At 42.3% G+C, this 17,589-nt stretch overlaps 1 protein-coding gene across 4 annotated transcripts in view; it reads right to left on the reverse strand.

The window, feature by feature from the left end:
• The window catches only part of DENND1B (DENN domain containing 1B), a 306,443-nt gene extending 289,071 nt beyond the window's left edge, over positions 1-17,372 (reverse strand). For 2 of the 4 annotated variants that reach the window (XM_049857696.1, XM_049857693.1), the window contains exon 1: positions 17,233-17,372. In XM_049857696.1, coding sequence (XP_049713653.1) covers positions 17,233-17,288 — 56 coding nt within the window. In that variant the 5' untranslated portion in view covers positions 17,289-17,372. Of the gene's footprint in view, positions 1-2,373; positions 2,402-2,775; positions 2,823-17,232 lie in introns of those variants that run through there. The other 2 variants (XM_049857703.1, XM_049857699.1) reach the window with 2 other exon arrangements.
• Between the last annotated feature and the right edge of the window lie 217 nt (positions 17,373-17,589).

Below are 17,589 nucleotides of genomic sequence, written 5' to 3' on the forward strand. Positions count from 1 at the left end.
GTGGAGCTTCCAGGCTAAGATGGACGAGGAAGAAAGGCCTGGTGCTCTACTTCAGAAGATCAACCATATCAGAAAACCCTATCAATCACAATGGTCCAATCCACAATTGATCACCAGGGTGGCGCACAGCTGGGCAGTGCTTTGTTCCACTGTGCATGGGTCGCCATGAGTCAGTGGCCAACTAACTCTACAGCAGCTAAGAACAACAACAATAAAGCTTATACTTCCTTAATTCTAAAAGTAATCTTGTTCTTGTCTCAACATATGTCAGGTAAACTATATGATCACAGTGTAGCAGAAATAACAACAAAAGGGTCTTCCCAGATCCTTAAAGAGCTGAGATTTAGAAGTTTTAAGAAGGGCAAAGCATTTAACTTCTGGACCTGTTTTCTTGCCTATAACGTGCCCTATTCTCTTTAGAGAATATTTATGAAGATTATAAGTCAAAGAATTTACGTGCAAGTACTTTATAAATTATGAAGCACTGTATAAATGCAAGGTACTGCTTTCACCTTATTGAAGAAAAATTGGAAAACTGGTGTGTTCTTATATCTTTATCTTGTCTCTCAAGCTTTCTTCAAAGTACTTGCTATGTAAGTGTAAATAATGGGTACCTGGTTCTAACTGTCATGTTCCTAAAGTGTCATGAGCAATGAGCAGAACTCCCAGACCACATAAAACAAAGTGCTCCTTGAATGTGATACTTGGTATATACTTTTCCAGAGATGTAATTATTATACTTAAGCGTGTTTAAAGTAGGAAAATATCGATTTCAAGGCTAGCAATATACACACACATATATATATAAACACACACATTTTTACGTCGATTATCTTTGGGGAAATTGGACATCTGTCTCAATATTAGATTTTTCCCACTAGGAACAGTAAGGTTGTTTCACTTCAATCAGAAATTACTGACTTTTTTACTGACTTCTCACACATTTAACGTAATCATTGGTTTAATTTCAAAAAGCAAATTCTAATCTACTGAGACTTTTTTTTTCAAAACATAGTTCTGTTTTAATCTCCTTTCCGCTAGAAGATGAAAGATTAAGCCAAATCTGATACCACAATATCCACGTGACCAAAGTGTTAATATATTTCAGTTACTCCTGCTGAGTCTTAGTGTCTTTGTACACTGGCAATTTTTAACGCTAACTACCTACAAGAAAACTAACGCCAGATTTGCAGATCTGACTTTGAAATAAACACTGATTTTTTTAATGTTTTATTACAAAACATGAACCTAGAAACATAAGAAGTGACAAACCACATAAACTAATTTTTTAAAATACATTTCCTCAGCCTTCACACTACCAACTTGTTTCAATGTGAACAATGTGGACTCAGTGAGGGCCTCCCTTACAATACAATTAATATCAAAAAGTATACTTTTTTACTCACTTAACCCCCCTCCTTCCAGGATGTCAAACACTGAAGCAAATAATTTCAAATTCTTTTTCCCAATGTTCCCAATATTGTTTAGAATCTTAGGTGTAAAAATTAAATAGTGATTCACCTATACTTCTGTGAAATTAATATGAATACATGATGTTCACTATTTTTAAACTTTGGAGTGTGGATGGAAGGCCAGAAAGAAGTAATTCTTTTCAAAGTGAGCTTCAGGAGATCAATATAAAGCTCAAGTCTCTAAAATATCTCGAAATAAAATCATCACACTCATTCAAACTGCTTTTTATCTAATTTCTTGTGGAGAAAAAAAATAGCCACTGATTCATAGTTAGCACACACACACACACACCATCTAATTGGATACCATGTTGCAAGCACCATGTATATGCATGCTGCCTATATAAACTAACACCAGAGAGAAATTTAATTGATAAGAGAAACCAGAAGAAAACATCTAAGACAAAATTAATAAATACACTTATGAAGAGGTTATCTTAATGGTGATGCTGAGAAAGCACTTGAAATAACCGTGTAACCTCAACGCTGACACCCTCCCGGGCACCAGCGATACACACACAGACAAGGGCGAGCCACGTCTGACACACTCCGGGAAGAACGAGACGCCCACAGCCTGCGGTGTCGGAGCCACCTGGCCTCCCCCGCGCCCGGGAACCGGCGTCCACGCTGCGCCGCCGTCGCTCCGGCAGGAGCCGCGCCGACCCCGCGGGCCCGGGACGCAGGGCCCACCAGGCTTTGCGGCCTAGCGCCGTCCCGCCGGCCGGCAGGACGGACGGACGGACGGACGGACGGACGGACGGGGGCCCCGGGGCTGGGCCGTGCCCCCGCCCGCGACCAACGACCACCGTGCGGGGAAGGCGACCGGGCGCGGGAAGCGGGGACACGGGGCGAGCCTGGAGCGCGCGCGGGCCGCCCACCCGCCCGGCCGGCCCCCACTCACTTGATCCTGCGGTCCATGGTTACATGTCGGTGGGGGCTGCGCGTCCCCGCCCCTCGCGCCGGCCTCGAAGCCGGCCACCCCGCGGCCCGAGGGTCGCGCCGCCCCCAGCACGCCGGCCGCCCCGCCGGGGAAGGAGGCGCTCACAGCGGCGGCGGCGGCGGGCCCATGTCGGCTGCGCCCCGGGCGCTTACCCGCCTCCACCCCACCCCAGCGCTGTTCTGTGACAGCAGCAGCAGCGCGGCCGCCGCCCCCGCCGCCGCCGCCCGCCGCCCGCCAAAGCTGGGGCCTCTCAGTTCCTGCGACCGCGGCCGCCCGCAGCGGCTCCTGCACCTTCTGCAAACCAGGAAGTCGCCGGAGGGGGAGGGGGCACGCGGGGACGCGCCCGCCCAGCAGCGGCCTTACCTGGGCCGCGCCGCCCGCGAGCCGGATCCTGAGAAGGAGGCGGAGGGCCGCGGGGTCCCCGCGCCCGGGAGGCCAGGGGGTCGAGGGGGCGCGCCAGTGCCTGCTCGGGTGGCACACGTGCAGCTTTACAACGGAGCCAGAAACGCAAGATGCCATCTGTGTCCCCAGCACTGGCCCAGCCGGCTTCTTTTCTGGGTCCAGTCCCGACTCCAGGGCGTCAGGGCTGCAACCCCCCGCTCCCCCAACCCACCAGTAAAGTACCTGAAAAAGTGCCTGGACTTGAAATATTTCCCACATCCGGTGCACACGGAATTGGGCAGCTAGTTGGTGGGTATTGTTTGCCAGAGCCTTCGTCGTTTTAGGGCGTTTCGTTTCACTTGAGACCACAAATTAGAAGCTTAAACTGATGCCCCTGGTTCCAGCCTCACGCTGGCTGTGGCCTGGTTACTGAAATCCAGAGCTGCCCCTTCCTGATTCAGGAACGTTCAGTTATGTGCACCTGCTAAATAGCTCTGTCAAGTAGCCAAATGATAATGCTCCACTTGTCTACACATATGGGAGACAGAAATTCCTATACCGCAGCTTGCAACATAACCAAGGACAAGCTTGGATTCATTCACATAGTGACAGACCTCGAAGGGGGGGCAGTCTAGGGGAGCTCAGAGAGGGCGCCGCGAATTCTTAAGAATGAGGGCAGAGGCTTAAGGGGGGAAAAACAAGGGGGTATTTCCCCTCCAGGCCGAAGTCCAAAGGGGCTTCGCGCGGTGCGAATGACATTCTGAGGTGCCACAAATACGAAAGGCACCTGACTGAGGCAGCCAGAGAGGAGGGGGAAGGAGGGTCTGCTGAAGGGAGGCTGCTTTCAAGGTCTATTCATCTTGAAATTGGGTTGGGGGTGGGGCGGGGAATGGGGCATAATTTAGAGATTGCCCCGGGCCCTCTTACCCTTCGTAGGTCCCTGAATGAGTTGGGGGGCGGAGGGAGTAGAATTTACAGAGCACTAAGGCCTGTGTCAAGCAAAGGCACGTGTTAAGGTTATATGCATTGTTTCCCTTTGTAATCACCGTAACTCCATGTGAGAGGTGATTTGTTCAGCATTTTATAGATGAAAAAACTGAGGCCAGGCTAACCCAATCGGTAATAGCTAGAATTCAGACCAGGTCTGTCTGATGCTGATTGTGTTCTTCTACCTCATACTGCCTTTCTGTCTGCTTTTCTACCTCATATCTAGGAATCTACCCAGAAAAGATGTGGAGAAAGTCTTATAAAGAACACTCAAAAGATTGCCCAACACAACAATGGATGTAGGAGCAACAGAAAACAAAATAAATAACTGCATATCAAAAGACTTTATCAAAAGAGTAAAGAGACAACCAACTGGAAAAAAAAAATCTTTGGGAACGATAAAACCAACAAGAGTCTAATACCTAAATATATATATATAAAACTTCTACAGCTTAACCACAGAAAACCAAATAAGCCAATCAAAAACTGGACAAAGGACATTAATAGACACTTCACCAAAGAGGATATTCAAATGACCAACAGACACATTAAAAATGTTCAACATCATTAGCCATCAGAAAAATGCAAATCGAAACCACAATGAAATATAATTTCACTACCATTAGGATGGCTAAAAGGGGACCTGGTAGTACATTGGTGAAGCTCTCAGCTATAACCAAAAGGTCGGCAGTTCGAAATCACTGTGGGAGAAAGATGTGGCAGTCTGCTTTGGTAAGATTACTGCCTTAGATGCCCTATAGGACAATTCTGCTCTCTCCTATAGGGTCACTATGAGTCAGGATCGACTCAACAGCAATGGGTTAGGATGGTTAGGATAAAAAATACACATAACAAGTGTTGGAGGGAATGTGGAGAAATTGGAACCCTCATCCGTTGCTGGTGGGAATGAAAAATGGTACAGCCATTGTGGAAAAGTCTGGCAGTTCCTCAAAAAACTGGAAGTAGAGCTGCCATATGACCCAGCAATTCCATTCCTAGGTGTATTCCCTAAGGATCTAAAAGAAGTTACAGGAACAGACATAGGCATGCCTATGTTCATCACAGCACTATTCACTATAGAAAAAGGATGGAAACAACCTAAGTGCCCAGCAACAGATGAATGGACAAGTAAAATGTACACACATGCAATGTAATACTACTCAGTGGTACAGAAAAATGAGTTTCTGAAACACCTTGGAACATGGAGGAACCTGGAGGACATTAAGTCAATCACAAAAATCAAATATATTATGATATAACACGAACAGGCAAATACACAGAAACTAATCTTCATTAACCCATTGCTGTCAATTCTGACCCAATAGCACAGAGTAGAACTGCCCCATGGGGTCTCCAAGGGGTAGCCTGGTGGATTTGAACTGCTGGCCTTTTGGTTAGCAGCCATAGCTCTTAACCACTATGCCATCAGGATTTCTACCCTTTGGTTAGCAGCTGAAAACTTATCCACTGCACCACCAGGGCTCCGTGGCAATGGGTTATGGGTAATGTTCATTAGTAGTTACCAGGGATGGAAGGAGGCAGGGGACTCACTCTCGAGCTAGTACAAAACCTGTTGCCATAGAGTCAACTCATAGTGATCCTATAGGACAGAGTAGAACTGCCCCATAAGGTTTCCAAGGAGTGGCTGGTGGATTTAAACTGCTGACCTTTTGTTTAGCAGCAGAGCTCTTAACCACCGCTCCACCAGGGCTCCAATAGTAGGCACTTGCTATTTTTGGTGACATGAAAGGTAACACTGAATGAAGGTGAAGTGTGTACAGCTGGGTGAAGGTAAACAATGTCATTAAAATGTACACAATTACCTTTTGGTAATTGCTATGGCATTTTTTTTTTTTATGGCATATGTGGTGCAGTGGTTAAGAGCTTGGCTGTTAGCCAAAAGGTTGGCAGTTTGAATTCAGCAGCCATTCCTTGGAAATCCTATGGGGGCAGTTCTACTGTGCCCTGTAGGGTCACTATGAGATGGAATCAACTCGAGGGCAATGGGTTTTTGGATGGTATATACAATTTTGAAATAACAGCAAGAACAACCAAAAGGTATATGCACGTGTATATATGTATCCGGAAACCCTCATGGTGTAGTGGTTAAGAGCTACGGCTAACCAAAGGGTCAGCAGTTTGAATCCTCCAGGTGCTCCTTGGAAACTCTATGGGGCAGTTCTACTGTCCTATAGGGTCGCTGAGTCGAAATCGACTCGACGGCACTGGGTTTGGTTTTTTGGATATATATGTATGCATATAAAACCAAAAAAACCATTGCCATCAAGTCGATTCCGACTCATAGTGACCCTGTAAGACAGAGTAGAACTGCTCCATAGAGTGTCCAAGGAGCACCTGGCAAATTCGAACTGCCGACCTTTTGGTTAGCAGCTGTAGCACTTAACCAATATGCCACCCGACCAGGGTTTCCATATATAGGCACCCCTAAAAACTATTGCCATTGAGTCAGTTCAGACTCATAGCAACCCTATAGGACAGAGTAGAACTGCCCCATAGGGTTTCCAAAGAGCAGCTGGTGGATTTCAACTGCCGACCTTTTGGTTAGCAGCTATAGCTCTTAACCACTATGCGACCAGGATTTCTGATACATATGTGTATAGGTATGTCTATATGTGTATATGTGTATATATGTGTATGCATATATGTGGATTCATGTATGTGACTATATGCACATATATTCATACATATAATAAGGCACATAGGAGGCACAGTTAAGGATATTTCTTAGACATACCGAAACACCTCTTGGGATTGGCTTCTCGTGTTTGAAGGATTAGGACCGTAGACTTGTAGGACACCTCTGTCAATTGGCATAATATAGTTTATAAAGTTATAGTCTACATCCTGGGGTATCTGTGGTCTTAAAAGCATGTGAGCAGCAATCTAATATACACCTATCGGTCTCTTTTCATATGGAGCAAAAGAGAAACCAAAGAAAAAAGAAACTACCATACTTTTACACAAATAACGTGCATCTTTTTTTTTTCTACACTTGTTTGCCAACCACACCCTCCTGCCTCAAGGTATTTTCCTAAGTGTGATATGCTAATTTTTTTACAACGACTTGTAAAAAAAAATTGGCATAGTGATTTCGAGGGGGAGGGCGTGGTTCGCAAACAAACATAGAAGGCACGCATAATTTGCATAAAATACAGTAGTCAGGAAACCCTAGTGGCGTAGTGGTTAAGTGCTATGGCTGCTAACCAAGAAATCAGCGGTTCGAATCCACCGGGCACTCCTTGGAAACCCTATGGGGCAGTTCTACTCTGTCCTATAGGGTCGCTATGAGTCGGAATCAACTCGACGGCAGTGGGTTTGGTTTTGATTTTACAGTAGTCTACAGGACTAATGATCTATATGAACCATGGCCTCATCTACCCTGAAACCAGAAGAACTACCACTGCCTGGCTACCACTACCAAAATTCTGATAAGGGCCGCAATAGATGGACCCTGATAGAATGGGAGAAAAACATGGAACAGAACCTAAAATTCCTAGAGGAAAAAAAAAAAACACAGACTTACTAGACCAGTTTGGACTGGAGGACTCCCCGAGACTACGGCCCTAAGATAACCTTTAAACCTTGAACCAAAACTAGCCCCTGAGGTTGGATACCTTTTAACTATAATAGCAAATTGGCTCACAAAATAAAGAATATCACTCGTGAGTACTATGCTCCTTTAAAAAAAAAAATCTGTATGAGACCAAATGGTCAACAATTACTTTAAAAACAAAGAAGAGACTGTAAGGGGGCAGGGAAACAAGAGTAATGGAAAGAGAACTGCCAAAACTGAAATATTGAGAATGTTCACACATTGTGAAGAATGTAATCAATGTCACTGAACATTTTGTGTAGAAATTTTTGAATGGGAACCTAAGCTGCCATATAAACCTTCGCTGAAACCACAATAAAATAACACTTTAAAAGAGGGGAGACCAAAAGCGAAGAAGTTTCCTGAATACAACCGAACGCTTTGACGGCCAGAGTAGCAGAGACAGGGGTTTGGGGACCATGGTTTCAGGGGACATCTAGGTCAATTGGCATAATAATTGGTATTAAGGTATTAAGAAAACGTTCTGCATACCACTTCAGTGAGTGGCATCTGGGGTAATCTAAAATGCATCAATGGGTCTCAACCCACCTGGGGCAAAGGTGAATGAAGAACACCAAAAACATAAGGTAAACATGAGCCCAAGAGACAGAAATGGCCACATAAACCAGGGGCTACATCAGCCTGAGGCCAATGGAACTAGATGGTGCCTGGCTACCACCGATGACTGCCCTGACAGGGAACACAACAGAGAATCCCTGATGGAACAGGAGACCAGTGGGATGCAAACTTCAAATTCTCGTAAAAAGGCCAGACTTAATGGTCTGAGTGAGACTTAGAGGGACCCCAAGGTCATGGTCCCAGACCCTTTGTTAGCCCAGGACTGGAACCATTCCCAAAGCCAACTCTTCGGGCAGAGATTGGACTGGATTATAAGACAGAAAATGATACTAGTGAGGAGTGAGCTTCTTGGCTCAAGTAGACACATGAGACTATGTGGGTAGCGCCTGTCTGGAGGCAAGATGAGAAGGCAGACAGGGACAGGAGCTGGTTGAATGGACACGGGGAATACAGGGTGGAGAGGAATGTGTTGTCTCATTAGGGAGAGAGCAGCTAGGAGGACATAGCAAGATGTGTGTATTTGTACGAGAGACTGACTTGATTTGTAACCTTTCACTTAAAGCACAGTAAATTAAAAAAAAAAAGAAGAAATTAACCATATGAGACCAAATGGTCAACAGTTACTCTAAAGCATGACGAGAAGGTTGAGGGCAGTGAGATTAAGTTAACGGGAATGGAACAACGAGAAAGAAAATAATGAAAACATTGACACAATGTGCAGAGTATAGCCACCGTCGCTGCACAATATTTGTAGAAATTGTTGTATGGGAACATATTTAGCTGTGTATACTTTCACCAAAAATACAATAAAATTTTTTTTAATGTAAAAAAAAAAAATGGGGGGAGGAGGAGAGAGGTTAGAGATAAATTTAGAAAAAAAAAAGATTGTCCAGGGCTGGGCTATTGTAGAAGGGTCATCTATGGAAGGTCTTCCTCCGTAACACTGCAATCCTTGACACATGGCTACAGTGTTTTTCATTCAAATTGAGGTTGCTTCAGACTTTATCCATGCACAAGTTAGGACGATGAGAAGAAACCAGATGTGATGCTGGTCATGAGATGCAAAAGAATTCAGAAACAGAGAACCTAAAATTAAACTCAATTAAAAAATTTTTTAAATCAATTTAAAAAATTTCTTGCCAAAGTTGGGTGTTACTTGATCAGCAAAAGTAGGCATGTTGCATAGCCACAGACTTATTAATCAAAAATTAGGACAGAACATAACTCGGAAACAAAAATATATATACCGTTTAGCATAACATAAGGGTGAGTTTTTTAGCATAACACGGTGTCATAGCTTGACTTAGAGTGAGCAACTTAACCTCAGTTTCTCAGTTCCTACATTTGTAAAACAGGAATTGTTGTATATCACATAAGCAGTGTGATGTTTGAGAAAGAAAATACTACAAAATTGTGTGATCTTTTGAGAAATAACACTGAATTTCAGTATTCCTGTTTAGAAAAACTACACCACATAAATTTTGTTTCCCAAATAAAAGTTTTGCTACCTGAGAAGTTACCATACTCCAAAGCAGTGGAAAAAAATGTAAACTAAAAACCACTTCCGTTCTAAGTATGACTGAATTTCTGGAACTTCTCTTTTCATTACAATTAATTCTTCTGCAAAGAAAGAAACCCTACCTGAGAAGCCTACATCAAGAGTTCTTAATTTGAAATGAAGCCACTGCCATCAAGTCAATTCCAACTCATAGCAACTCTATAAGACATAATAGAACTGCCCCAGAGGGTTTCCAAGGCTGTAAATCTTTATAGAAGCAAACTGCCACACCTTTCTCACTGCAGAGGGGCTGGTGGGTTCTAACCGCCGACCTTTCAGTTAGCAGCTGAGTGCTTTAACCACTAGGCCAACAAAGCTCCTTGGGATGAGGAAGTATTAATTCAATTGTCTTCCCCAGCTATTTGTTGGGATATTTTTAAGTGGCAATCATACCAAAAAAAAAAAAATCCACCAAAACCAGTTGCCATCTAATCCGTTGCTGTCAAGTTTATTCTGACTCATGGTAAAACCATGTGTTGCACAGCAGAACTTCACCACAGGTTTTTCTTGACTATAATCTTTACAGAAACAGATGTCCAGACCTTTCTTCAGTGGAACCACTAGTTGAGTTTGAACTGCCAACCTTTAGGCAAGTAAACCCAACCAGTTGCCAGAGAGTCGATCCAACTCATAGCAACCCCATAGGACAGAGTAGAACTGCCGCATAGGATTTCCAAGGCTGTAATCTTTACAGACAAGCCCTGGTGGCACAGTGGTTGAGAGCTTGGCTGCTAACCAAAAGGTCAGCAGTTCAAATCCACCAGCTGCTGTCACTATGAGTCCAAGTTGACTAAAGGGCGATGGGTTATTTTGGAATCTTTACAATGGAAGCTGACTGGCTCATCTTTCTCCCCAAGAGCAGCTAGTGAGTTCAAACCACCGACCTTTCTGTTAGCAGACAAATGCTTAACCACTTCTCTACCAGGGCTCCTTTTTAGGCTAGTAGTCAACCACAAACGCTTTGTGCCACCCAGGAACCTTAGTGATAGTCATGTTGTTGCTGTGTGCCATCGAGTCAATTCCATTTCATAGTGACCCCATGTGACAGAGTAGAACCACTCCGTAGGGTCTCCCAGGCTGTAATCTTTATGGGACCAGATTGCCAGGTCTTTTCTCCTGCAGAGCCACTGGTGAATTCGAACCACTGATCTTTAGGTTAGCAACTGAGTGCTTAACCATTGTGCCACCAGGGCTCCTAGCGATGGCCCTACCCCTGCATAACATAAAATGTTATTTATTTAATTTAGGTTAAGTATATAGGAAACCCTGGTGGCATAGTGGTTAAGAGCTACAGCTGCTAACCAAAAGGTCAGCAGTTCAAATCCACCAGGCGCTTCTTGGAAACTCTATGGGGCAGTTCTACTCTGTCCTATAGGGTCGCTATGAGTCGGAATCAACTCAACAGCAATGGGTTTGGTTTTTGGTACATAGGGGGAAAGTACTACGCCTGTGCACCACAAAACAAATCCTCAAACCAGCTTTTACCCTGATCATAAGGAAGAGGTTTAGCCACTCTGATGTTACTGAGATAGAAGCTATTCAGCATGGATGGGCGTGATTTGCATACTTTGTTAAAGTTTACCAGAAAAATATGTTAGGGCTTATCTGAATAAGGATATGTTTATTGAAACCAGTGGTATAATTTTAGCAAAATTCATTTCATACAGAACTTTTGGCATGACTGATAGAGAAGTCTGCAGAGGGCAAACCTTCAAAGTGGTATTGTTGCTGTTGCTAGGTACTGCGCAGTCGGTTCCGACTTATAGCAAAACATGTACAACAAAACTAAACACTGCCAGGTCCTGTACTATCCTACAATCCTTGCTATATTTGAGCTCATTATTACAGCCACCGTGTCAATCCATCTTGTTGACGGTCTTCCTTTCTTAGCTAGCTCTCTGCTTTACTAAGCACGATGTCCTTCTCCAGGGACTAGTTCCTCCTGATAACATGTCCAGAGTACATGAGACAGAGTCTTGCCATCCTCACTTCTAAGAAGCATTCTGGCTATACTTCTTCCACGTTCTTAATAAAAAAAAACTGGTGTTACATCTTCCCAAATCCAATTTCTTACTCAGCAATTGATATTAATATTTTTCAAGACCATGGTAATCAAAAAACATGGTTGGTAAGCTACTAATCCTTTAAATGTTTTGATACGAATTTTAAATGTTTTGCATATGTTTGTAAAGAATCTATATTCCGCAGCTCTTGGGTACGGTGTTCTATAAACATGTCCTTGATCAGGTACAATGATTGTGTTGTTGACAGCTTCCATTACTGAGTTTGTGTTTGCTTGACACAAACTGAACTAATGAGAGAGGTGAATTAAAATCTCCTGATATGACCATGGATTTGTCTATTTCAATTTATAGTTCTGTCTATGTTCACTTAATATATTTTGGGGCTATGTTATAATACACACACCACTTTATAATTGTTATATCTACCTGGCAAATTGAGCCATTTATCATTATGCTGTGACTTTCTTTACCTCTAATAATGCTTTTGGTTTAGGTTCTGAATAGCTTTCTTCTGATTGGTATTTGCCTGGTGTCATGGAATGAATTGTGTCATCCAAAAATATGGATATCAGTTTGGCTGGGCCATGATTCCCAGTATTTTGTGATTGTCTACCGTCTTGTCATCAGCGTGATTTTCCTATGTGTTGTAAATTCTATCACTATGATGTCAATGAGATGGATTAGCAGCAGTTATATTGATGAGATCTACAAGATTAGATTGTGTCTTAAGCCAATCTCTTTTGAGACATAAAAAAAGAAGGTGAGCAGAGAGACAGGGGGGCCTCATATCCCCAAGTAACAAGAGCCAGGAGAAGAGCGCAGCCTTTGGACCCAAGGTCCCTGCACGGAGAAGCTACTAGTCCAGGGAAAGATTGATGATGAGATCCTTCCTCCAGAGCCAACAGAGAGAAAGCCTTTCCCTGAAGCTGATGCCCTCAATTTGGACTTGTAGCCTACTAGACTTCGGAAACCCTGGTGGCGTAATGGTTAAGTGCTACGGCTGCTAACCAATGGGTCGGTAGTTGGAATCCGCCAGGCGCCTCTTAGAAACTCTGTGGGGCAGTTCTACTCTGTCCTATTGGGTCGCTATGAGTCGGAATCGACTCGATGGCACTGGGTTCTGGGTTTTAGACTGTGAGAGAATAAACTTCTGCTTGTTGAAGTCATCCACTCGTGGTATTTCTGTTACAGCAGCACTAGAAGATGAAGACACCTGGTATATCTCTTTTTATTCTTTTATATTCAAACTTCTAAATCTTTGTTTCAGATTTAACAAATGTTAATTTTGATTTTCAATCTAGCCTGATTATCTTTGGCTCTTCAATCAAGCATTTGGACCATTTGCATATATTGTAATTACTGATATGTCTGAATTACTATTTTCCCACCTAACATTGTGCTCCCTGTTTGTCCCTCCTCTTCCAATGTTTAAGGAGCCCTGGTGGCCCAGTGGTTACGAGCTCGGCCTCTAATCAAAAGTTTGGCAGTTCGAATTCACCAGCCGCTCCTTGGAAACCCTATGGGGCAGTTCTACTCTATCCTATGGAGTCACTATGAGTCAGAATTGCCATGATGGCAACAGTTTTTTTGGTCGATGGTGCAGTGGGGGCAGTTCCGCTCTGTCCCGTATGGTCACTATGAGTCAGATTCGACTTGATAGCGACAGCTTTGGTTCTAATGTGTTGTTTCTCTTTTCCATTCTTTACCTACTTTAAGAGTATTTTTTCTTTCATTTTCCCCTCTTATCATTGAAAGTTGTGTACTCTGTTTCTGTTCTTTTAGTGATTATCCTAGAAATCTTAATAAGCAAATTTTAACTGGTTAAATTCAGAGTTCATCAATATATCAAACTCCTCCCAAACAACAAAAGGACATTTAAAGCCCCGTTCAAACCTATAATACGTTATTTATGTTGTTTCATACAGTCAGTGTTTGTTTAAATTTACCCCAAATCTTATCACTTGTCTTGCTCTTCCTTCTTATTTTCATCTTAGATTTTCCATCAAGGATGAATTTTTCTTCTGCCTGAAATATAGTGTAAGCCACTGGCATATGCTCTCACTTTTTGAGTGGAAATATATTTATTTCACCCTCATTCTTGAAAAATGAGTTGAAAGATAAGTTGGCAGTTATTTCCTTCAAGATATTGTCAGTATCATTACACTGTTCTTTTAGTTTCCCTAGTTGCTATTAGAACTTAGAAAGTAATGTTGAAATCTACCTCCTCGCTCTAGCAGCTTTTAAGATTTTCCTTTTTGTCTTTAGTTTGTTATAGTTTCACTATGGAGAATCTAGGTGTGGAGTTTTGGGGTTTTTGTTTTGTTTTTTAATCCATCCTTCTTGGGGTCTTTGCTTTTTTTCACTCTGGATTGGTGATTTTCATCATTTCTGGAAAATTCTCAACACCATTCTCATTCCCATCTAATGTTGTGCTTCCTGTCTGTCCCTCCTGTTCTAATGTTTAAGGAACCCTCGAGGCACAGTGGTTAAGAGTAGGCTACTTACCAAAAGGTCAGCAGTTCAAATCCACCAGCCACTACTTGGAAACCCAATGGAGCAGTTCTACTCCGTCCTATAGGGTCACTATGAGTCAGAATTGACACAATGGCAATGGTTTTCTTGGTTGGTGGTGCAGTGGGGGCAGTTCCTTTCTTTCTGGGACTCTTATAATACACATATTCTCACTCCACCCTCCACGTGTCTTAACATTTGTCTTGTACTTTATTTCTCTTTGTATCTCTGGATTGAATTCTGGATAATTTTACAAATATCTTCGTGTTCACAAATTCTTCAGCTTTGTCTAGTCTTCTGTTAAAGCCATCCATTTCATGTTTCATTTATATTATTATTTTTATTCCTAAAACTCTTGTTTTGTTATTTTTTTGAATCTGCTTTTTCTTAACTCATATTTTAAGACTCTCTTCAATTCATTAAAATATATTTAACATTTAACCCATTGCCACTGAGTCAATTTCGACTCACAGCTACTCTATAGGACAGAGTAGAACTGTCCCATAGGGTTTCCAAGGAACGGCTAGTGGTTTCAAACTGCCGACTTTTTGATTAGCAGTTGAGCTGTTAACCACTGTGACACACACATTTTAAATTCTGTTTCTTCTATTCAATATCTGAAGCATTTGTGGACCTGATTCTACTATTTGATTTATTTTTCCTCCTTGCTATTATTATAGTCCTCTGTTTTCTTATATTTTTGGTGACTTTTTAAAATTTATGTTACTGTTCATTTTCCTTGAAACTTTATATGAGGAAATTCAATGAGGTCTTAAATGAACATGAGTTCTCTGAAGAGGATATATGCACTTACAGCTGCTAAATGACAGGGGCCCTACCGGTTCAAGACAATTTCAAACTAAATTATCAGCTTGACGTTTTTCAGACCACCCATGTGATATCTGGCCTGGTGTTATGAATCCTCCAAGGAGATTTTTCTCCTTCCACTATGCGCCAATCTTTGAGACAATTTTCCTTGAAATCCTTTGTGATGCCAGCTATGAGCAGTATCCTATTGGACTTCAAACATTAGGAAGGTTCACCTCAATCCCCAAAAAGCCATTACAATTGATGCTCACGTTCACCCAGCTTAACAAATACCTTTAAGATGAAAGGTGGGTCTGAAGCTACTGCTCTTACTCTCCCCCTTGCCCTCAACACACACACCCAGAGTCCCTGGGTGGTGCAAATGGTTAACATGCTCGACTGGTAACAAAAAGATTGGAGTTTCTAGTCCACCCAGAGGTGTATTGGAAGAAAGGCCTGGCTATCTACTTCTGAAAAAATCAGCCATCAAAGACCTTATGGAGCACAATTCTACTCTGACACACATGAGGTTGTCATCGTTCAGAATCTACTCTACACGACTAGTTAGGTGGGTCCCCCCTCACCACCCCTACTCTACCAAAGTATTCCTTACTTGATTGCCTACTCTTTGTTGACGTTTAAGAATTTTAAAAATACTTGATTTAGAATTTTAAATTGATTGTAATGGAAGTTTTGACTAGATTATCCTGATTGACTAGTTTTGGATGAATAATGCTATATCCAGCAAGTAATGTCCACCTTCCCCAAGCCGTGTCCAAGTAGTCCCTGACTTATACCAAAAAAAGAACCAATCCTGATGCTATGGGGTCAATTCTGACTCATTGTGACCCCACAGAACAGAGTAGAACTGTCCCATAGGGCTTCCAAGGCTTTACAAAAGCAAGCAGACTGCCATATCTTTCCCTTGCGGAGTGGCTCGTAGATTTGAACTATTGACATTTTGGTTAGCAGACGAGCTCTTAACCACTTCACCACCATGGCTTCTTCCCCTGACTTATACGTATTTATGTATTAACTGTACGGGGAAATCGAAATTCAGGGTCTTCAGTGAGCCAGCTGTCCTATTGCCTAATGCACTGTGATAACCATGAAAGTAACCCAGCACCCAGCCCAGCTGCCATCTATGCATGCCATGTATCCTAGTAGAAGTGAAGAGTTACTGATACCCAGGAGTACCTTCCCCACCAGATCCTTCCTCTTTAAAGGGTGGAAAGAGAAACAACATTCTAGAATGGTATTTTTAAAACAGTGTTACTAATTAAAAAAAAAAAAAAACCCACTGCCATCGAGTTGATTCAGACTCATAGTGACCCCGTAGGATTTCCAAGGCTGCAATCTTTATGGAAACGGCTGCCACATCTTTCTCCCACCACAGACCTTTTGTTGAGCAGTCGATTGCTTTAACCACTGAACCAGCAAGGCTCCTTTAAAATTCAGTATAACTTAACTGGACTTTACTTAACTAGACTTTTAAGTTTACAGCCTAGGAAACCCTATAGAGTCCTATGCAGTCAATATGAATCAGAATCAACTCAAAGGCACACAACAACAGCAGACTTATGTGGACTGTCTGAGAGCCTCGCCAACTTATATCAAGGTTTTTTGGACAAGGAATGATTCTGAGTTCTAAACAATGAACTTAGAAATGAGCTTTTAGACACACCCTCTTATGAGCTGTATTCAGCACGTATCCAAGTCAGGCATTCCCTAGAGTCTCACTGTGTATTACCTCCTGCTACTCTTCTTAAGTGAACTTTATTAATATCACTACCTTCATTTATTATGGAAGAAAAATCCTATGTAAAGTATTTAACAAGTCAAATTTCTTGAAGTCCTTAGAAAATCTTTTAACATCAACTGAGCCAGTGATCTTAAGGAGAATGTTCTCCAAGCATATTGTTTTTCTATACTTAGCAGCAATATCATGAATTTGAATTTGAACGTAAAATCTTCCACATGACATTAGCAGTACTTTTAAAATAGAAGGTAGAGGAGAAGATTTGAGAGTAGTATGTTTTCTGGAAGAATGCTTCTCTGAGTTGCTTTCATGCCTCACAGCTAACAAAGTTTGCTTTCTATATTGATTTGAAAGCCAACTCTAAGAAAAACACTGTCTTCTAGTTTGGAGGCAAAAGAGCCCAAGCAATTTTTGGCATTACCAATTCTGAGCATTTCCACGTATTTATAAAATTCAAGTGAAAAATGGTGGTACTTGTTTCTTTTGCTGCTTAACTTTAGTGAAAAAGATTGTTAAATTCTCAAAAATAATGCGGCAGAGATCTTCTCCTTCACCTCTTTTCAGGTGATTTACCCCAAATTGTAGAACCAAATTCTCTTACCTCTGACCAGGTTCTGCTGCTTCACTCTTATCATTGTTCCTGAATTTGCCAGACATTGGAAAGCTTAAAACAGTCCGGGAGATAAGAATAAAGCTTTGGAGGAAGGTACCGCCAACAGACTGTAATCAGAGAAGTCAGACTTTCTTCACAGACTCTGAAAAGCTTCACTTGGGCTTCAAGAAACAAGAGCAGGGTTTGCGTAACCCAGCATCACTGCATGGGAAAGAATTTCCTAACCCCACCCACCAGATACTCCACATACATGAAAACATCTTCATCGCATAGCAACTTTGATCACACCCATTTCATACTTTCAGGAGAGTGAGTCATCATATCCAATGAATAAAGACATTAGAA

Source organism: Elephas maximus, chromosome 18 (genome assembly GCF_024166365.1).
Source record: "Elephas maximus indicus isolate mEleMax1 chromosome 18, mEleMax1 primary haplotype, whole genome shotgun sequence".
In the NCBI taxonomy this organism is placed as follows: domain Eukaryota; kingdom Metazoa; phylum Chordata; class Mammalia; order Proboscidea; family Elephantidae; genus Elephas; species Elephas maximus.